Below are 23,511 nucleotides of genomic sequence, written 5' to 3'. Positions count from 1 at the left end.
GGCTTAGCACCAAAGAATTGATGTTTTTGAACCGTGGTGCTGGAAAAGACTAATGAGTCCCTTGGACTGAAATGAAGTCAAATATGTCGATCCTAAAGGAAATCAACCCTGAATATTCAATGGAAAGAATAATGCTGAAGCTGAAGTTCCAATACTTTGACCACCTGGTGCAAAGACCTGACTCACTGGAAAAGACCCTGATGCTAGGAAAGGCTGAAGGCAAAAGGAGAAGAAGGGGGCAGCAGAGGACGACATGGTTGGACAGCATCACTGACCAAATGGATATGAATTTCAGCAAACTTCAGGAGACAGTGAAGGACAGGGAAGCCTAGTGTGCGGCAGTCCATGGGGTCAAAAAGATTCAGACATGACTTAATGACTGAAAAGTAACAACAAATTCAAACATTAAGAGACTTGTTTGAGTTTATACCACTGTACTATTAAAAGATATAATGTACTGAACTTTTCACATAAACCAATTTCAGGGGTAATAAATGAACACACTGGTCACAGCAAACATCTTCTTCCAGCAACACAACAGATGACTCTACACATGGAAATCACCAGTCTGTCATTACTGAAATCAGACGGATTACATTCCCTGCAGTTGAAGATGGAGAAGCTCTATACAGTCAGCAAAAATACGACAGGGAGCGGACTATGCCTCAGATCATGAACTCCTTATTGTCAAGTTCAGACTTAAATTGAAGAACACAGGAAAAACCACGCATCCATTCAAGTATGACCTAAATCAAATCCCTTATGATTATACAATGGAGGTGACAAATAAATTCAATGGATTAGATCAACAGACTGCCAGAAGAACTATGGACGGAGGTTCATAACATTGTACAGATGGTGATCAAAACCAGCCCCAAGAAAAACAAACGCAAAAAGGCAAAATGGTTGTCTGAGGAGGCCTTAGAAACAGCTGAGAAAAGAAGAGAAGCAAAAGGCAAAGGAGAAAAGGAAAGGTATACCCATTCGAATGTAGAGTTCCAAAGAGTAGCAAGGAGAGCTAAGAAAGCCTTCCTAAAGGAACAATGCAAAGAAATAGAGGAAAACAATAGAATGGGAAAGACTAGAGATCTCTTCAAGAAAATTACCGACACCAAGGGAACATTTCATGCAAAGATAGGCTCGATAAAGGACAGAAATGGTATGGACCTAACATGAGCATAAGAGATTAAAAAAAGGGGCAAGAATACACAGAAGAACTGTACAAAAAAGATCTTAATGACCCAGATAAGCACAATGGTGTGATCACTCACTAGAGCCAGATATCTTGGAGTGCAAAGTCAAGTGGGGCTTAGGAAGCATCATTACAAACAAAGCTAGTGGAGGTGATGGAATTCCAGTTGAGCTGTTTCAAATCTTAAAAGATGATGCTGTGAAAGCGCTGCACTCAATACGCCAGCAAATTTGGAAAACTCAACAGTGGCCACAGTACTGGAAAAGGTCAGTTTTCGTTCCGATCCCACAGAAAGGCAATGCCAAAGAATGCTCAAACTACTGCACAGTTACACTCATGTCACATGCTAGTAAAGTAATGCTCAATATTCTCCAAGCCAGGTTTCAACAGTACGTGAACCAAGAACCTCCAGATGTATAAGCTGGATTTATAAAAGGCAGACGAACCAGAGATCAAATGGCCAACATCTGTTGGATCATACAAAAAGCAAGAGAATTCCAGAAAAAACATCTACTTCTGCTTTATTGACTATGCTAAAGCCTTGGACTGTGCAGATTACAACAAACCACAGAAAATTCTGGCTGGACATGAAACAACAGACTAGTTCCAAATTGGGAAGAGAGTACATCAAGGCTGTATATTGTCACCCTGCTTCAGTTCAGTTCAGTTCAGTCGCTCAGTCGTGTCCGACTCTTTGCGACCCCATGAATTGCAGCACGCCAGGCCTCCCTGTCCATCACCCAACTCCCGGAGTTTACCCAAACTCATGTCCATCGAGTCGGTGATGCCATCCAGCCATCTCATCCTCTGTCGTCCCCTTTTCCTCCTGCCCCCAATGAGTCAACTCTTCACATGAGGTGGCCAAAAGTATTGGAGTTTCAGCTTTAGCATCATTCCTTCCAAAGAACACCCAGGGCTGATCTCCTTTAGAATGGACTGGTTGGATCTCCTTGGAGTCCAAGGGACTCTCAAGAGTCTTCTCCAACACCACAGTTCAAAATCATCAATTCTTCAGCACTCAACTTTCTTCACAGTCCAACTCTCACATCCATACATGACCACAGGAAAAACCATAGCCTTGACTAGACGTACCTTTGTTGGCAAAGTAATGTCTCTGCTTTTGAATATGCTATCTAGGTTGGTCATAACTTTTCTTCCAAGGAGTAAGCGTCTTTTAATTTCATGGCTGCAATCACCATCTGCAGTGATTTTGGAGCCCCCAAAATAAAAGTCTGACACGGTTTCCACTGTTTTCCCCATCTATTTCCCATGAAGTGATGCGACCAGATGCCATGATCTTCATTTTTCTGAATGTTGAGCTTTAAGCCAATTTTTTCACTCTCCTCTTTCACTTCCATCAAGAGGCTTTTTAGTTCCTCTTCACTTTCTGCCATAAGAGTGGTGTCATCTGCCTATCTGAGGTTATTGATATTTCTCCTGGCAATCTTGATTCCAGCTTGTGCTTCTTCCAGCCCAGCTTACTTATGTACAGAGTACATCATGAGAAATGTCTGGCTGGATGAAGTACAAATTGGAATAAAGACTGCCGGGAGGAATATCAATAACCTTGGATATGCAGATGACACCACCCTTATGGTAGAAAGGAAAAAAGAACTAAACAGCCTCTTGATGAAGGTAAATGCAGAGTGAAAAAGTGGCTTAAAGCTCAACATTGAAATAAACGAAGACCATGGCATCTAGTCCTATCACTTCATGGCAAATAGATAGGGAAACAATGCAGTGAGAGACTTTATTTTCTTGGGCTCCAAAATCACTGCAGATGGTGACTGCAGCCACGAAATTAAAAGATGCTTGCTCCTTGGAAGAAAAGCTATGACCAACCTAGACAAAACATTAAAAAGCAGAGACATTACTTCGCTGACAAAGGTCCATACAGTCAATGCTACCGTTTTTCCAGTAGTCATGGACGGTATGAGAGTTGGACCATAACGAAGGCTGAGTGCTGAAGAACTGATGCTTTTGACTGTGGTGTGGAGAAGACTTGAGAGTCCCTTGGACTGCAAAGAGATGCAACCAGTCAATCCTAAAGGAAATCAGTCCTGAATAATCATAGGAAGAACTGATGGTGAAGCTCCAATAATTTGGCTGCCTGATGCAAAGAACTGACTCACTGAAAAAGACCCAGATACTGAGAAAGATTGAAGGCAGGTGGAGAAGGGGAAAACAGAGGATGAGATGGCTGGATAACATAACTGACTCAATGAACATGAGTTCAATGTACATGAGTTTGAGCAAGGTCCAGGAGATCATGAAGGACAGGAAAGCCTGGCATGCTGCAGTCCATGGGTCACAAAGAGTCAGACATGACTGAACAACAATGAACCAATCATAAGAATAAAGGGATTTAGAGCTCATGTTTAGATCATAAAAATCTTTTATATACTTATTACATCAATATGTATATAAATAATATTTACATATTACTTAAACTAAGCAAACTGGTACTGAGCCTGCCTACCATACTAGGCCCTAGGTTAAAAATTTCTACTTTTACTGAATCTAACCCAACATCTGGAGAAGGGGAAGAGAAGGAATAAAAAAGAAATGATGTTGCTAATTAAACTATGAACCAAAGTTTTCCTGTATCAGTCACTTTCAAGACTCATCCCAGTTTCAGGATTATTAATACTTGGGGTGGGAAAGCACCTTTTGGAATCACTAAAGCACAGCATTTTTTTAATTTATTAAACACGGTGGCCCGAACTTCACCAAGGATTTATTAACCTTCATCTTGGCAAGTAGTTTTTAAAAATCAATTTAGATTTTCTTGAATTTATACAGGTTTTCTTCCAGACAAACCCAACCCAGGGAAGGGCGTGCCATTCTTCAGCCACTCAAGGAAGGCTTCTATTTCACGAAGCTGACTAAAGTAACATTTTCTACCCTCAATGAGAAAGCCCCAGCCAGCTGAGTCCACTACGTACCCAGGACACAACCAACCTGCTCTCTATACTTGAGCCCTAAGGGAGAAGTGAGTTCCCACTGGACATACATGCAAACATAGGAGGGTTGGAGGTAGCCACACTAACTTAAGCCATAAGTTACTTTAACAGAATTTCTAAGGAAACTTCATTCTGAGTAGACACACCAATCTGGATCCCATTAAAAACTCTGATGGTTCAATACAGTCTTTATCTGTAGATGCTTCAAACAGGGAAACACACACACAAACATAACACTCTTATCTCCAAGGGATCATATTATGGACATTAATATATCTGATTTTCATTTGAAAATCTTTCTAGGACTGCCTCTGCATAATCTACCGCAGCCATGTCAATGGCTGTGCTGTGCCCTACTGAACAGACGGAAGGGCCATCATTTGCTTATCTAGTCTTCTCTTAGGCGTTTTGGTTGAAGTGAACATACCTGCACAGGTATTCTGGCAAACATCTGTGTAACCATCCTCAGGAAAATTTCTAGCAATGGGATTACTAAGTCAAAAAGCAAATGTATATGAAGTAGATGTATGATGCCTAATTGCCCTCTGGGAATCAAGCCAAATGGTATTCTCCAAAAAGCCTGTATGAACTTACACTCAGTCCACATGTCTAACAGGGCCCATTCTGCCCTCCCCTTGCTCTGGATATCTTTATCAGTGCAGCCTTATGCATACACAAGAAATGATAATTTTAATACTCTATATAGAGAAAGTACTCCAGTATGATGAGAAGAGCCTGAGTGCCTGACATTTAACTCACTCTGTAGTAACCATTTTTTTTTAAATCACTATTAATTATTGTGGAAACCAGGCACAGAAGTATTGAGTGACTTATTCAATCTAGGCTGCATGGGAGTCCGAGATCAAATGTCACCACCACTTCCCTACCTTATCTTCAGTCCTGCAGTTTTGCAATTAAACAAACAACAACAACAAATAAAACTAGGTACAAAAATCCTTTTATTTAGACCAATCAAACCAAATTACTTTGGCATAGTGACAATGAAGCAGAGTACAAATTACTACTCTTATTTGTTGCCCCAAAGTATCTAATGCATTATATTGTTTCCAAGAGCACTTGGTTAAGAAAAAACAATAAACCCAATTATAACCACTCTAACCAACCACTTGCAACCTAAAAAAAGAAGGGAGGGGGTAGGGTACAGGAATCAAAACTTCCAGATGAAAGCAGAGTAAACAAATGAGAAAGTAAATTGCATTTCCACGGAAAACATTTATCAAATACAATTCAAATGAAATTCAAACAGTCTTTATCGCTTTGATAAATTTCAAACCACTGTCCTTAAGGAATCAGTCCATATAAATATATTCATGGTTTACTGAATGTGGTGTAGCATCCTAAATCACCTCCAATATTTACAAGGCAACATTCTGAATAGAACAGCTTAGGGAAAACAAGTGCCCCTCCCTCTTCCCCAGAAGTGGCCTGCATGTCCCTCTCTATTTGCAAGAGGCACTGGCTCACATCTGATACACAGTGACTCAAGTTCCCCCTGCCCCGCAGCCTCATGAAACACTGGCATCAGGGTCCTGGTGGCTTTACCAAGTTATACACAATATGACCATTATTTTTTAAGCTGCAAAACTTGGGATATAACTTATAATAAGCACAAGGGAACTTCTGGAACCAATGGGACAGAATATGCAGAAATAATGGAGCTAAAACAGCAGAGGGTCCTTTCAATCCTATCCCCTAAGTAACTTATGCTTGGAAGGGCTCTCATGAGTAGACAGGGCTGCAGCAAACACACAGGCCCCATGGATTCCAAGAGGGACTGATGGAAAAGTCATTACTGGAAATATTCCTCCAAACCTATCCCACTGCCAAAGGGCCACAAAACCCCAGGACATGGGAAAGCACTAACACACCAAGGAGTCAAGTTGCATTCTTACTTTTCATTAGGTCAAATTTCATGAAGTGCACCAACCTTAAGCCACAGCCTGTGCCGGGCAGTTATGCCCACTTTGCTGAGGAACTACTGAGCACCACTGTGCCTCTGGGCAATGTGAAATGGCAGAGGGCAGACCTTGGCTTCTGCCAGAAAGACTGCTAAAAAGCACACAGCTGCTACAGATGGCACCTGCTGTCCAACCTCTCAAGGGGGGGCGCCTCTCAAAAGGCTGTGAGCTGGGGACCACTGGGTGCTTGCCCACTAGAAAATGGGATTCCTCTCAACGAAAGCCAGTCTGATGGGTGAGATGGGGAGATATCTCTAATCTGCCACATGAATAGTGCTAAAGCTGCCATGGATGAGGTTAGTGTATAAGGGTATAAAGGAATCTAAATGCCAAAACTTAACTGATCAATCCAGTAGCACTCTACACAGGCATCTGCCTGTCTCTTCCTTTCAAACCAAACCCCTGAAAAGCACAGCAGGACAACCAGAGGAATTTTGAGTAATAGCCTTATCCTGTTAATTAATTAATTACCTGGCACTACTAAGCAAGTCTGTGACAAAACCTTAGAGAAACACACTAATGAGGGTCTCTGAAATTCAGATGCTCTGAAAGCACCACCACCTCCTGACTGAGACGACTGTTCTGTGTGTTTATTTGCTAAATGGAAACAGTCTAAACTCCTTTCCATCAAGTCAACCCTTCTATTTTCCCATATTTGCATAATAATTAAACATACTCACCAGACAAAAGTTACGTTAGAAAATCTGATTTCTCTTTACTGTTCTTCTGTTTTATGTCATATACCCTAAAAATATTGCCTGGATCCCACTAAATGCCACTGCAAAATCCCTTTTGTTTTCTGATCTGAAGAATGCTGCATGAGGGACATCTGATTCTATTATATTTTATTCTGCTATAAGAGGACTAGAAATCCCTTGAGACCAAGCCTTACTTGGTAAGTAAGTTTAGGAATGTAATATCTATCTCCAGAGGGGGGCTTTGCATTTAGATTCCAGAATTTGTTGTTTGCTTAAAAGTGTGCTGTGAAGGTGGAATGTTTTTCTCTAAACCTATGAAAAAGAATAATTCAGTATTTCATTGGGAAAACAACAGAAGGCCAAGATTTCCCAAAAAAGCAATTGCTGCATTTTTGGCACCTGCAAAAATGTGCTTGCAAATAGGTTTTTTGTTTTAAAGTACCAGCACCTGCAATTTGGCAATCCTGCAGCAGCATGGTTCACCCCCTTGTTTTGCAGTTTACAGACTCCCTGCTCCCCACTCTTTCAAGCAGAGCCAATGCTCCAGTCCCAAGGAGAGTGAGCAGAGACGGGGGAACATTGGTATGCAGAACACAGTGTCACCTTATATAGGTCACTGCTGGAAGACTGCGCTGTGCATGTACTTAAGTACCGCTTCTGTTTCAAGCCCCATTGCCGCTCACATCTCCCACGTTCCAGACTGGTTCCCTGGGGTGACAGGTAGTTTCAGCCCTACAAGGACCAGCCGCTGACTGCCCACAGCCACTGGCCTCACGAAGCCTGGCACCTCCAGAGAGCAAGCAGCATGGCCAAGGGCAGCAGAGGCCTGTTAAATGGAGAATGCATTTATACTTGCTCAACTCTAAGGAGATGGATTGAAATTTATCTCTGTGTGATAAACAGGGAATTGCAGTTGACAGACATTTCCTATATGAATGCAATTTACTATGTCATTACCAGTTTATGTTTATATAATGAAATCAACTGTTTTTGTGAGGTGAATTACCCAGATTTATTTTTTGCAAGTTCATAATTAAATGGTACTTAAATATTTCCTCTCTGTTTTCTATCTGTGCATCATGCAGACAGAGTCTTTCGAAAGTAGGCAGTTAAACTACGATCATTTCTGAGGGAGAGAGAGATGCTTTCCAAGAGCAACAATTTTTACAAAAGAAACTGAAGCTGATGATGCTGGGAATCCTGCCTCCTAAGTCTCACAGGCTCCTAACAAACCACCACAGTCCAGTAGGTCAGTGTTTTATCTACACACAATAGCAGCAAGAGGGGTGGATGCTATGGAGTTGCACAGGTCACAGCTGCAAAATCTTACTCCACACAGAGAACAACTTCCTCCAGGCAGTTTCCTGATTCACGCCTCTGAGATTGAGACCAGCCCACCACAAGCAGAACAACTCCAACCCCATGTCCCACTGCTTTGGAGTCATTGGTAGCTGTTTGTTTTTTTTTTTTTAATTAAAATGAAAACCAGCATAGTATTATTGCTAGAATAATTTACCTGCCCAGACTTGGGGGTGTTTGGATTGTCCATTATTGTAACATAGGGGAAAGTAATTATGCACATCCTCACATACTTCTCTGGGGAATCAGCTCATTACCTGAGACAGCCAAGAAGTCATCAATGGAAGTAATGTCATCGACAGCATCTGTGAGAACTCGGACTTGTTTCTCCCACTGTTCTTTAAAAAGATCCATGTTCTCTTGGGCCAGTTTACTCTGTGGTTTTGCTGCTAAAGCCAATGCAGCATTGATAACCTGTGAAGACATTAAAGTTCATTGTATACTCTTTCAGAGTCAAGAAAATAAAATAAGCCAGACACTTTTGGTTGGTGGAGTGGCTATGGTTTTGTCTCCTGTGCATTTCATGAGGACACATGATACCACATGCCCCACTTAAACAGTTACAAAGATGGAAACAGAGAAATATTAAACAAAAGGCTTTACATATAAATGGAGAAGCAATTCATCAGAAATACAGTACTGGAAATACTGGAACTATAGGCAGTAACAAACACAAATTATCTCTAATCTCCCCACTCTGTGACAGCAACTCTTCACAATTTCTGACATTTATATTCCAGGCTTTTTCTCCTCACATACACATGTACATGTGCCAAGTCAAAAATTCACAATTAGAATTATATGCTAATAAGACTGACTACACTGCTTCCGTATCATTAAATGTATGGTAAAACACTGGCTGTTTACAGATGCCTCTGATAGGTGCACATCACTGCTCCACCTATAGGGTGCCTGTGTCTGTTCCAGCCACCCATCACTCCTAGTCTTGAGATGAACTTTGGCATTTTAGGCTCTTGGTACGTTCTCAAACTACGACTATGTGAAAAATGTTTTTCTGAGGCATACTGTACTTGACATACAACTTCAAAGAAAGTATAATATTTATTAAGTGTAAAAGTTATTTCTTCTAAAATAATAAAAAAATCATTTCTTTTTTAAAAACACACAAACAAAAAACAGCTTTACTGAGATATAATTTATATGCCAAACAATTCACCCATTTAAACTGTAATATGCAGAGATTTTTGGTATATTCAGTTTTGTAACCATTACCACAATCATTTTTAGAACACTTCTATCACTCCAACAAGAAACCCCATATTCACTAGCAGTCCCTCCCAATTTCCCCTAATCCTATCTTCCAGCAACCACTGACTTAACTTTGTGATTTTTAAAAATTTATCTGTTTTGGTAAATTTTTATGAATTACCTATTCTGACTTTTCCTATAAATGGAATCGTATTAATATGTACATTTTTGGAACTAGCTTCTTTCACTTAACATGTTTCCAAGGTTCATACATACTAAAAAATTTATCTGTACTTCACCCTTTTTATTGACAAATAATATGCCATTATATGAATTTATCACATTTTCTTTATTCAATTATCAGCTGACAGACATCTGAATTCTACTTTTTGGTCATTATGAATACTACTATGAACATTTACATATGTGTTTCATTTATTTTCACTGGTTTTTTATATATAACTAGGAATGGAATTGCTGGGTCATATGGTTAACTTTATGAGGAACTGCCTATCTTCCAAAGCAGTTGAACCATTTTACATTTCCACCAGCATATATGTGAGTTTCAATTTCCTCATATCTTAAACACTTGTTTTCCCTTTCTCCCTATTCCATTTTTCAAATAACAGCTGTCCCAGTGGGTGTGAAGTGATCTCTCACTGTGGTTTTGATCTCCATTTCCCTGATGGCTCATGATATTGTCTGTTAACGTACTTATTGACCCCTAGTGTCTTTGGAGAAATACCTTTTAGATCCTTTGATATATTCACTGAATGAATAAATAATGAAAGTAGTTTGAAAAAGAGCTGAGAGAGTCATCAGGAAGATCTCTAGGTACAGGTGCTTATAGGTTATTGGAAATAAATGTGTTCATAGTAATGCAACTTTGAAGGTAAGCAAGGACAGGGGAAACTGGTGGTGATGGAGTTGACATCTGCGAGATAGGACAGTAGCTATCACAGATCTCCTAAATTCCACCCAAGCTTCTTTGTCCAAGATCATCTGTGATCTCTGTATGTGCTCAATCCAAGGATCAATTCTCAGGCCACATTCTATAGCCATCTGACCTGAACAATGACTCTTTCCTAGGAACACTTTCCCCGCTTGTCTTCCCAGACAGAGTGAGCTTCTGGTGCTCTTCTGATCAATAATACTTCCTGAATCTCCTTTGCTGGATACTGCTCACCTCCCCAAACTCTAAATATCAGGGAACCCCAGTTTTATTTCCCAGACCTTTTTATTCTGGGGTTACGCATTCCACTGGTGAACTTATCAAGGCTCATGACTTTAAGCACCACATATGTGTTAAAGAATCCCACATTTATACATTTTGTCCAGACCTCTTCCCTAAACTTGACTTTATTGCTTGCACGTCTAACAGGCACCACAAAATTAACATGAACGATAGCTCCATCTTTCTGGTTACTAGGATCAAAACGTGGAATTTTTCCTGACTCTTCTCTTTCCTCACTTCACTAATCCTTCAGTAAATTCCACCTTCAAAATATATTTGGACTCTATAATCAGTGCTTACCACCTCCACTGTACTCTTGCCTCTGTTTCGGTCTCCTATGCTGCTGTAACATATTATCACAAAACTAGTTGTGCTTAAAAACAACACAAATGTGTTATCTTACAGCTCTGAAGGGCAGAAGTCTACAGTGGGTCTTACAGAGCTAAAATCAAAAGTGTTAGCAGAGTGTTCATTCCAGAGGCTCGAAGGGAACATCCAGTCCTTGTCTTTCCTAGTCTTTAGAGGTTACCCACTTGCCTTGGCTTGTGGCCACTTCACTCCAACTCCTACTTCCGTGATCACATCTCCTTCTCTGATGCCACCACCACTGCTTTCCTCATATAAGGACCCTTGAGATTATATTAGGGACCTTCTGGATAATCTAGGTTAATCTAACCATTTTAAGATCCTTAGTTTATTCACCTCTGCCAAGTCCCTTCTGCCATACAAGGCAATATATTCACAGGTTTTAGTAATTAGGATATTGGGGGTGGGGACAGCACATTATTCTGCTTACCACAGCTTTCTAGGGGGTCTAACTTTCCTCACAGAAGTTAGAGAGACCTTGGTAAAATCAAAGTTACATCACATCAATTCTCTACTCAAAATCCATCAATGGCTTCCCATGTGACTCAAAGTAAAAGAACCAAACGCTTTACCGTGGCCATGTAAAAGGCTCTACACTGTTCACACTCCTGTTAGATACTTCACCCTTCTTCCTCAAAGTCTCTCTATTTGCTGTTCCCTCTTCCTGGACTGCGCTCCCCTAGACACTGTCCCTGGCTCGTTCTATCATCTCCTTTCTGGGTTTTGCTTCTGCATCACTCTCTCAGTGAGGTCTTTATTGATCATCCCAATCACGCGATTTAACATACACACTAACATTGTGTATGTGTGTCTATGCTCAGTCCTGTCCGAGTCTCTGTGACCCCATGGACTGTAGCTCCTGCCAGGCTCCTCTGTCCATGGGATTTCCCAAACAAGAATATTGGAGTAGGCTGTCATTTCCTACTCCAGGGGATCTTCTCCACCCTGGGATTGAACCCAATCCTTGTGTCTCCTGCACTGGCAGGCAGATTCTTTACCACTGAGCAATCTGAGAAGCTACACACCAACATTACAATGATTTAAAAGCTTCAAATTTAAGAAACTAGAAAAAGGGGAAAAGAAACCCAAAGGAAGTAGAAGGGAAAAAAAATAGAGTAGCAATTGATAAAATACGAATTACCAAAAGTCAGTCAAGAATAAACAGCTAAATGTTTAAACAAGTAATCTGAATATCATTATATCTATTAAAGAAATAATTTCTTATTGCTTAAATAATAGTTTAAACAATTTAGTTTAAAATCTTCCCATATAGAAAATTCCAGGTCAGTCAGCTTCATTGATAAATTCTCCCCCAAACATTTAAAGAACTAACACCAATTACACAGACTTTTCAAGAAAATGGGAGAGGGAAACCTCTTACAGTATGGAAAACAGACTTTACAACAAAACAAAACAACAGACCAGTATCAATATACAAGGCTTACAAGGAGACTAGAGTGTTTCTGGGGCCCTGTTACCTGCAGACCTCCATGGGAGGGGGTTAAGAGAAGAAACAGACACAGAAAATGCTGTGAGAAAACTTTTAGTCAGAAGCATCTCCTTTGAGCTCTTCTGTGCAACTGCTGTGTAAAAATGTTAGAGAAAATCAGAAGCGGAATAACACATGAATGAGAGCTTGATGCCACAGGTTTCCCTGGCTGGTTTCCTTTAGCTCATCTAAGAGCTATATATTTTCATTAACTATACAGACCAGGACTGTCTGAGTTTATGCTTATTTGATAGGGACTGAACAACAAAAAATCCTTATCAAGCCTGTTAGCCACAAAAATGATCAGAATTCCCACAGCACAATGGGAGAAGTAATAGTATGAAAGATAAATCTAAGGAGGCAGAAGGAAAAAAAAAACATAAGAACATTCCTTCTTTCTCAATTCAGTTAGTGAGAAATCCACCCCTCCCCACAAAAAAGGACAAAAAAAATGTAGATAAAGCAGCCGCTTCAAAGACTTGATTCTCCCTTGCTTAAATTTCCAAGAAAGGCCACACATTAAACCCAGCCATATGAAATATTAAACTGCCAGATTTGTATTAACTGAAAAGTACAATGCTCATTCTTACATAATGAACTATGAAAAATAAAATATTAAGTGAGATCATCTCCAAAATGCCACTCTCGGATTTTAAAGACTCAACTGTCAGAAACCTGCTGTTGCCAGGGTTTTTCCACTTTGTTTTGACCAGCATTGGATGAACTGAAAAATGAAAATCTTTTAAGCAGCTACTACGGAATAAGACTTGAAGACAACCATGAGTGAGATGATCTGGGGAATCAGGTCCTTTTCCAGAACAGTTTGATTTTTTTTTTTCCTGATAAGAGCATGTGAGACTGGTGCTATCTGCTCAGATGGAGGTAGGTCCCTGTTCTGGAGAACAGAGTGAGATACTGCAGACACAAAGCAGAAGGCAATGCAGAGAGTGCTGACCTACTTTCCTCCCTACTCATGACAACAGAAAATCACCAAAAAATGTGGGTGCTTTTCTCCCCCAAGCAACAGAATAAATCCACCTTCAGGTTACTTCGTCTGAACTCAAACTTTAATACCACAAACATTTGGAGTTAAAATCGCTTAACTCCTAAAAAGTTAGTACTTCAGAACAGAATTTCCCATTTCCACAAGTTAATCTGCTATTGGGTGAACAGAAAGATGGGGAAGAAAACTGCTCTACAGGTTCCATCTGTCATCTCTCCCCTCCAGAAAGGAACAATAAGATCTAGGAGCCAACCCATACTACAGGTGGGGGTCACAGAAAAGCCCCCAACAGAGGGGCCAGGGCTGCCTGAATGCAGCAGTGTGAGTATGAAACATAAAAAGAGACTGGAAAAACCCAACACATATTCTATACTGTGGATGGATGCTGACAGAAACATACACTTTAATATTGTCTACATGCTACAGCATATTAAACACCGTGTTAAAATACTGGTGAATTAACTAACTAGTTTATTCAAGTTGATTAGCTTGCCTCAGTTCAGTTCAGTTCAGTTCAGTCGCTCAGTCGTGTCCGACTCTTTACGACCCCATGAATTGCAGCACGCCAGGCCTCCCTGTCCATCACCAACTCCTGGAGTTCACGCAAACTAACGTCCATCAAGTCGGTGATGCCATCCAGCCATCTCATCCTCTGTTGTCCCCTTTTCCTCCTGCCCCCAATCCTCCCAAGCATCAGAGTCTTTTCCAATGAGTCAGCTCTTTGCATGAGGTGGCCAAAGTACTGGAGTTTCAGCTTTAGCATCATTCCTTCCAAAAGAAATCCCAGGGCTGATCTCCTTCAGAATGGACTGGTTGGATCTCCTTGCAGTCCAAGGGACTCTCAAGAGTCTTCTCCAACACCACACTTCAAAAGCATCAATTCTTCGGCGCCCAGCTTTCTTCACAGTCCAACTCTCACATCCATACATGACCACTGGAAAAACCATAGCCTTGACTAGACGGACCTTTGTTGGCAAAGTAATGTCTCTGCTTTTGAACATACTATCTAGGTTGGTTATAACTTTTCTTCCAAGGAGTAAGTGTCTTTTAATTTCATGGCTGCAATCACCATCTGCAGTGATTTTGGAGCCCAAAAAAATAAAGTCTGACACTGTTTCCACTGTTTCCCCATCTATTTCCCATGAAGTGATGGGACCGGATGCCATGATCTTCATTTTCTGATGTTGAGCTTTAAGCCAACTTTTCCACTCTCTTCTTTCACTTTCATCAAGAGGCTTTTAGTTCCTCTTCACTTTCTGCCGTAAGGGTGGTGTCATCTGCATATCGGAGGTTATTGATATTTCTCCCGGCAATCTTGATTCCAGCTTGTGCTTCTTCCAGCTCAGCGTTTCTCATGATGTACTCTGCATAGAAGTTAAATAAGCCCGGTGACAATATACAGCCTTGACATACTCTTTTTCCTATTTGGAACCAGTCTGTTGGTTCCATGTCCAGTTCTAACTGTTGCTTCCTGACCTGCATATAGGTTTCTCAAGAGGCAGGTCAGGTGGTCTGGTATTCCCTTCTCTTTAAGAATTTTCCAGTTTATTGTGATCCACACAGTCAAAGGCTTTGGCATAGTCAAGAAAGCAGAAATAGATGTTTTTCTGGAACTCTCTTGCTTTTTCCATGATCCAGCAGATGTTGGCAATTTGATCTCTGGTTCCTGTGCCTTTTCTAAAACCAGCTTGAATATCTGGAAGTTCATGGTTCACGTATTGCTGAAGCCTGGCTTGGAGAATTTTGAGCATTACTTTACTAGCATGTGAGATGAGTGCAATTATGTGGTAGTTTGAGCATTCTTTGGCATTGCCTTTCTTTGGAATTGGAATGAAAACTGACCTTTTCCAGTCCTGTGGCCACTGGTGAGTTTTCCAAACTTGCTGGCATATTGAGCGTAGCACTTTCACAGCATCATCTTTCAGGATTTGAAAGAGCTCAACTTTGATTCCATCACCTCCACTAGCTTTGTTCGTAGTGATGGTTTCTAAGGCCCACTTGACTTCACATTCCAGGATGTCTGGCTCTAGGTGAGTGATCACACCATCGTGATTATCTTGATTGTGAAGATCTTTTTTGTACAGTTCTTCTGTGTATTCTTGCCACCTCTTCTTGATATCTTCTGCTTCTGTTAGGTCCATACCATTTCTGTCCTTTATCGAGCCCATCTTTGCATGAAATGTTCCCTTGGTATCTCTAATTTTCTTGAAGAGATCTCTAGTCCTTCCCATTCTGTTGTTTGCCTCTATTTCCTTGCACTGATCGCTGAGGAAGGCTTTCTTATCTCTTCTTGCTATTCTTTGAAACTCTGCATTCAGATGCTCCTATCTTTCCTTTTCTCCTTTGCTTTCCGCTTCTCTTCTTTTCACAGCTATTTATAAGGCCTCCCCAGACAGCCATTTTGCCTTTTTACACATGGACATCACCAGATGGTCAACACTGAAATCAGATTGATTATATTCTTTGCAGCCAAAGATGGAGAAGCTCTATACAGTCAGCAAAAACAAGACCGGGAGCTGACTGTGGCTCAGATCATGAGCTCCTTATTGCCAAATGCAGACTTAAACTGAAGAAAAGTAGGGAAAACCACTAGACCACTCAGGTATGACCTAAATCAAATCCCTTATGATTATACAGTGGAAGTGAGAAATAGATTTAAGGGACTAGATCTGATAGATAAGAGTGCCTGATGAACTGTGGACTGAGGTTTGTGACATTGTATAGGAGATTAGCTTGCCTGGGGTTTATCAAACAAGCCAGTGATGCCTGACATCACTGCCCATACCAGGCTGAAGAGAGGGACAGCCATTAGCCACCTTAAAGGAGAGGTCCTTCAAGTATGAAGCGCATAGGCCAGGTAGGTGAGATGCAGCTCCTAGAAATTTGTTTTATCCTCCTCAAAGAATTTCAAAATTTTATTTACCAATCCTTTAAAATTGGGACTTATCAAAAACCTGAATTGCTGACTTCTCTTTACAAATAATGAAAGAATCTAGCAATAATGGGCTGGAATGGAGTCACAGTTACCTCATTTAGAAATGGCACCTGCTATCCAGTTTGTCATTACCATGCCTGCAATGTCTGCTGTATTTGTTGTCACTGAATTTGCCCAGCCCTGTTTGCGAGCCAGGATAGGAAGCAGCCTAGGAAGGAATCTGGGAGAATAATCACATCAAATTAACACCTTTTTATCGAGGAAATATACCTAATGGCAACTAATGGCACTCCAGTACTCTTGCCTGAAAAATTCCATGGATGGAGGAACCTGGTAGGCTACAGTCCATGGGGTTGCAAAGAGTCAGACACGACTGAGTTAATTCACTTTCTTTTCTTTCTATACCTAATACCAGGAATCATCTGGATATTATCCTGAGGTCTGTTCTAGTAGGAGAAATGAACTACAAAAAAGAGGGAGAAAAGGTGCTTTCTGATTCAACATAAAGCCTGGGCAACAAGTCCCAGCCAAACGTGACTTATGCACACCATCACTCTCATTAGAATCTACTAGACTCTCTTTTTCAAGGCTTTAAGTTCATTTATATAAATACTCTTAGTAGGTGTGATCAGCGTATGTTACCATCTGTTTCAGCCGATATGAGAAAGCACTGTCGCTGTTCAAGCATTTCAAAATCAAATGGAGAACCAAAGGCATTAAAAATAAAGCACTGATAGGGTAATATGGCAAGCCAGAGAAAAGAATGCCAAATCTTTAAAACCTGCTCTAAATTTATTTCATACAACTTGATCATCCATGAACTTTCTGGACGTGATTAAATTCAATGTGCTTATTATCTGTACAGCTACTGACTGGCCAGTAACAGACTTAATGACTGGGTTAAAGCTGAAGAAATGTTGATTAGATCATGTGGATCCATAGCTGACCCAACACACTAACACCCAGAGGAAGCAACTTTCATTTGCAAACTAACCCACATGGTTGAGAATGAGAAAAAAATGCTCTAATTAACCTGTGTACCAGTTAGGATCCCAGATTAATCATCAGTCTTCACTTATTTTGGTCAGGAATCATGCATATGAAAGAGCCAAAGTAATGGTTACGGTGTATCTTAAAGCTGGTGGAGGCAAAACAGAAACTTCATTCCTATGATCTCTTATACTCCAGATCCCCTGGTTTATTCCTCTTTATCTGTGGTCAATGTCATTTAGCAGGACATTTAGAAAGAGGTTTAATGTAAATCTTCAGAGTATACCCATGACCATTCTCTGCCTCAGAAACTGGAGAAGCAACCTCTTCACCAAAACAGCACTGACACTACTCAGAAAGCCCTCTGAGGGGCATGGAGTAGCAAGCCACACAAACAGGATCAGCACACCTCACGGGAGAGAGCCGCTCATCTAACATTTAACAAAACAAGCATTCTTCTGCGTGCTTCAGATTCTTTCTAAAGCCCCAGATGCTTAACCTAGCCTAATCACCAGCCTTACAATATGCCATTAGAAATGGAGAAAAGTTCTCAAGTTTTACCAGTAGCTGGCTGAATTACATTATTAATATCTGTATCATAAGGGTACTTCAGGACAAAGCAGATTAAGGCTTCTAGTTCTTGAATCTCATGCCCTCAAACAAGATCCAAACACTGGGCATAAAGATGGAGTGTGGGTGGGCAGCAGTTATCCTTTCAGGCTCATGGGGTTAACAATCCTGATGCCAGGACTAACACATGTTGCAGGTGGCCCTCTCTTAGAAAGGCTCTTAGGAATGGCCACTGCCTGCCCTCCATTTGCCAGCAGTGAAAAAGGCTATACATTTCAAATGAAGGGCAAGGAGACAGTAACACATGACGCCTTAAGGAAATATCACTAGAAGTTAAACATACATTTCTCTACATGGACTGTGGATCAGTCTTTTGTCCTCAAGGCTTCTATCTAAGATCCTAAAAATGAAACTAATAAAATAAAATTCATTTCCACTTTAATAACCCAAATCCAATTTGGTGATAGCTTAAACACTGCTAGTTGTACTTTACCTGAGGACAGAGGGCTTCTAGCTGGCTTGCAGACATTCGAACAAGCTTTACACCTTCTTCATTGTTTGAGATGGAACAAGCCAAGTTGGCCACCTAGAAGAAAAGATAAAAAAGATCTTTGAAGATTCTTCTCTTTTGACTGCAAAGGAAAACAAATGTACATCTACCCCATCCCTGACCTTTAGAGAACAAATGAAAAAAAGCACCAAAGGTGTTTTATTTCTCACAGACTGATTACCTGCTTATGAGGACAAATTTTTCAGCTCTGTGCTAAGGAAATTAAACAGACTCCTAACACATGTCACATTGTAAGTTGGTGGCAGAACCCTGAAAGATCCTAGGGCTTGTAACTCACCAGTTTTCCATGGGCTCTAACCTGCCTGAACAGTAACCTCAGAACAAGGGTCTGCTGGTGTGTGCAGTGATGTGAGGAAAGCTAAGGAATCGAGGCACTAGAGAGTCACTGGTACCCTCAACTACAATAAAAATGTATTCTGCAGCTATTCCTGAAGGAAGGAAATTGAAATTCTAAGTTGCTGTTCTCATTTGACAGGTGAATGGATACTTAAAAGTCAAGATGAGTTTTATCTGAACGCAAGGCTACTTTTCAAATAAAAAAGAATAGCATTAACACATTGAGATGGACATAAGGCCATCCTCATAAGAAATGGAAAAAGAAACAGAGATGATATCCCATAGTTAATAACAAAACTGTCCTTCAACTGGTTTCTTAAAAGCACTGACAGCTGGACTCTTTCCTGAATGATGCTACTTCATTTGAACTAAAATCTTTACCTTCCCATCCAACTGCCTCAATGACACTACTCGTGTAGCCAGAGACAATCTTTCCAAGTTGTGTCATATTTCTTCTGCTGAAGCTCTGGCTGTGCTAAGAATATTGCTCTGTAGTGGCTGCTAGGGCCATAATCACTTATCCACATTTCTAAATAAACAGGTTTGCCAATTCTGTTAGCAATACCAAGGACCAACTGAATACATGGTGCTAAGAGATACCTTCTCCCTAGTTGCAAACTGAGTTATGAATGATAGACGAATAGGCAATTGAGTATCAGAAGCATAGTCTGAGAACTTAAAATGCCAGAGTAAACAAGGGCAATTGCAATAACCTTTGATTTTCACTGCCCCACCCAAGTTAAACACATAAAGGCACAAGAAAAATTATATACCATTACTGTTGTTTGCAGTGTTACAGTTAGGGATTATCAGCTTTCTGTAAGACTGCTAAATATCATAACTAGAATCCTGCAATGCTTAATCGTAAGGAGACACAAAAGAACATGCAATTTAAACACAAAAATGTATGGAAAAAGAAAATTAAGTCAGTTTTAATGTGTAGGGGCCTTCAAAATCACATGAAGTAGTAACATTTACACTCCCTGAAGGTTCCAATTCCACTTTCCAGTGTCAACTGGACCTGAGGAAAGAGGCACTACTATTCATGACGACAACCTACAGAGCTGATTGTTGATTTCTATTTGTTTGGTTTAAAGTGCTGCAAAATATGACATGAAACTTTTACAAACATTATTCCTCAAATATACATTTTATGGTACTCTACTGAAGGAGAAAGCTTTAATTAGAAGTGTTTATGAAACCATAGCTTCTATTGCTTCACTGCCTTAAGAAGGCATTTTGAAACCAAATATAAAATTGGAGGCTGACGACTGAATTAGCAATTTGGGACTAACAAAGACGCCTGGTCCCGCCCCATGCCCAACATTTTAGGAGGCTAGTCAAACGTTAGATTTAGGAAGGTCTGTCACTGTTTCTGCCTTCAGCTCTCTAGCCACCACACAATTTCATATTCTCCCAATTATATAAATCTGTAAAACTCAGAAAAAAATATTTAAGTTAAGAAACAAAAAGAGTACAATAAGTATTATCTAAAGCTGAAATGGCTGAATTCTGTATACCATCATTCCTGTTTTCCGACACAAATCCTAACAAAACAAAGTTATGGAAGACTTATTCTTTATTTTAAAAACATTAAAGTGTTTCTGATGTACCGTTGAAGCAGCAATGTTCTACAAGAGTACACTGCCTGTTTCAGGAGGCCACCCCGCCTGCCCTGGGAGGAGGAAGCAGGCGCCTGTCACTGACAGTCTTCTCCAGATGAATGAGCTTCAATTCACCCTCCAGGGACAGAGCTACTCACTTCTAACCATGACAAATGTGCAAATGCAACAGCTCAACCACAGCTCTCTTTGAAGCTAAATTCATATACTAGCGCCAGGCTTGACTGCCATGAAAGCTGGGTATAATGGAAGGGGTTTCCTAAATAATTTCTTTGTGGGGCTCTAGAAATTTGGATAGCAGCTAACTAGACTGAAGAAGTTTCTAAAGTTTGAATTAAAAACACTCAAAGCAGCTGACTTCCATACAGAACCGAACAGAGCGAAGACTTTGGAGAGTGATGAGTCTCTAATTTGCTCTGGGAATAAATGGTCTTATATCTTTGCAACCACAGTAACTTCATGTATTAATAATTTAAATGTCTTTGATTCCCGCTAATCTAAGAGGTAGGCTAAGATTGACACTATGACTCCCACCTTTGAAATTGTGACACTGCTTCTGCACTACCTCTGCCTATTCAAGTGTGGACCTTGTAGACAAGCACATTTCAGAAAACTTTCAACTACCCAAAAAAACAGCCCTGGGCTTTTGCTGGTTTTAGTAATAATCTGTGCTGTGTGGAAAAAAATATCACAGCCAGGCTGTGTAAAATCAACAAATATGACATCTGTACGTGACAGAAAAGACAACTTCTAGACACTGAAGAAAGCTCCAGAACTTTATCAAATAAAAGTTATTAAGCAAAGTTATAAGGCAGAAAAACTATATCATTATGACAGATTTTCCTGTTATACATGTGTTGATGACTTTAAATAAATTTAAAATTTAAGTCAAACACAAGTTGCTTCCCACTGCCCCTTAAAACTGGAACCTTTACGGGAAGAAAAGAAGAGATTTCTTTTTGTTCTTAGTAATAAATTAATGACCTGCTCTCATAGTAGTCTATACCTGTTGTGGAGGTGAAACAAGTGAGAAGAACTGTGAAACAGGAAGCTTTTAAGTCTAAGTAATGACCCCACAACCTGAGTAGCAGGTCATAAAGTTGAAGCTCAAAACCTCCATCACTTGCTACATGGTTTTAGGTCTAGCTACCACCTGTGATTTCTTCTTTTAAAATGGTTAAGCTATCTGTACTCTCAAAAAAAATCCAAAGTAATAATAAAATCAACTTTTTTAAACTTGTCATATAGGAAGAGAGAAGTCCCAATTGCACATCACATAAATATCAGAACCACACAAGAAGTTTTTAACAACCATTTCCAAACCCACAGAAGTAATGATGATGGAACAGAGGTTAAGCTTTTAACTTTCCAATTTCCAGGAAAGGGTCTTTTGACAGTCTTATTAGGAGGAATAAGATAGCTCACCCAAAAGTGAAGCACACATGGGTGACAGAAAAGTTCCAAACTGGACTATGATGATGACTGCACAGTTACATAAAATTAGTAAAAACAATTGAATTGTACACTTAAAATGGGTAAATTTTATGGTCTATAAATTATACCTCAATCATGTATTAGTATCTATAAGCAACTGCGAGAAGTAAATATAAATGGAAATTTTTGTGATAGAAGGTAATCTAAACCCAGGCCTCAAAGAACTCCCACATGTGAATACCAGAAATGTGAACCCACCAAATTCAGCTGGTAAAGAATCCGCCTGCAATGAGGGAGACCTGGGTTCAATCCCTGGGTTGGGAAGATCTCCTGAAGAAGGGAAATGCGACCCACTGCAGGATTCTTGTCTGCAGAATTCCACAGAATGTATAGTCCACGGAGTGGGAAGAGTCAGACATGACTGAACAACTTTTACTTTCACACAAGGAAATAGGGATCTTGGGCAAAAGTAAGCAAAAGAATGGTGTTATCAGATCCATGACTGCAAATAATAAAATGATCAAAAGTGGAGTATTAAAAAATGTTTTTTTACATTAACAGAAATAACAAAGTATACAAAATATAGAAAAGGAAAAACACACTCAAAAATAACTAGGCAGATTTGAGAAGAAAATAGAATTTCAAGAGAAAAGTAATAATGACTACCATTTCTAGAAATTTAAAATAATACTGACAAGACACTGCTGAAAAGAGAATTATTAATCTGGAATGTCAAACTGAAGAAATTATTCAGGAAAGCCAAGACATTTTCATGACACAGAATCCATAAATTAAGAGACATGCAAGATAAATTCAGACTGTCTACTATTTAACTGTGAGGAGGACTTCAGGAGGGAATACAGGGAGAATGGGGAAGAGGCCATACTCAAAGAGGTAGGTGATTATGAAACAATTTTCAGATTTGGGAAGACAGATTCTAAGCAGAGTAAATAAAGAAGAAATCTACGCTCTGATACACTGAAGTAAAGCTTTAGAACAAAGCCAAGATGATTTTAAAAACAGCCAGAAAGTAAAAACAAATTATCTACAAAGAAAGCTCAGGGAGACTGCCTGTTGCTTTCTGAACAGTAACAATGGAAGCCAGAGACAGGGTAATAATATCTTCAAATCCCTGAAGAGGCCAGTGGAGCAGAAATCCTCCTAGGATCATACGTCCAATAAACTACTGTACTTTTTCAAGAATTAAGGCAAAATAAAAAATTAAGACAAAATGAAACCAAAAACAATCTCAGAGCACTTATTCCAGACAGATCTTTCCTGCCTCAACTAAAGGCGTTTCATACAAAGATGCTTCAGGGAAAAGGAAACAATCCCGTAAGGTTTAATGTCCAAGAAGAAATGAAAAGCAATGAAAATAGGATATCGAGTAAAATTTATGCAAAGTTGAAATAAGTTATTAAAGAAACACCAATGGTGTCTAACTCATGGGGCTAAAAATTAGAGAAATGAAATACTGTACAAGAATATTTAAGTTAGAGAATAACTACAGTCAAAGCATTCTAAGATTCTCATATTGTTTCAGAAGGAGAAAAAGATACTG

The 23,511-nt window shown here is 39.9% G+C and overlaps 1 protein-coding gene across 6 annotated transcripts in view; it reads right to left on the bottom strand.

Annotated features, from left to right (window-relative positions):
* CTNNA1 (catenin alpha 1) overlaps window positions 1-23,511 on the bottom strand; it is a 332,795-nt gene that overhangs the window by 13,073 nt on the left and 296,211 nt on the right. For all 6 annotated transcript variants that reach the window (XM_060415818.1, XM_060415817.1, XM_004008841.6 and 3 more), the window contains 2 exons: window positions 18,481-18,573; window positions 8,449-8,605 (listed from right to left, as the gene is read on the bottom strand). In XM_060415818.1, the coding sequence (XP_060271801.1) occupies window positions 8,449-8,605; window positions 18,481-18,573 (250 nt within the window). The remainder of the gene's footprint in view (window positions 1-8,448; window positions 8,606-18,480; window positions 18,574-23,511) is intronic.

The sequence above is a fragment of the Ovis aries genome, chromosome 5, assembly GCF_016772045.2.
Source record: "Ovis aries strain OAR_USU_Benz2616 breed Rambouillet chromosome 5, ARS-UI_Ramb_v3.0, whole genome shotgun sequence".
In the NCBI taxonomy this organism is placed as follows: Eukaryota; Metazoa; Chordata; class Mammalia; order Artiodactyla; family Bovidae; genus Ovis; species Ovis aries.
This window is presented reverse-complemented; position numbering and strand designations above follow the sequence as displayed.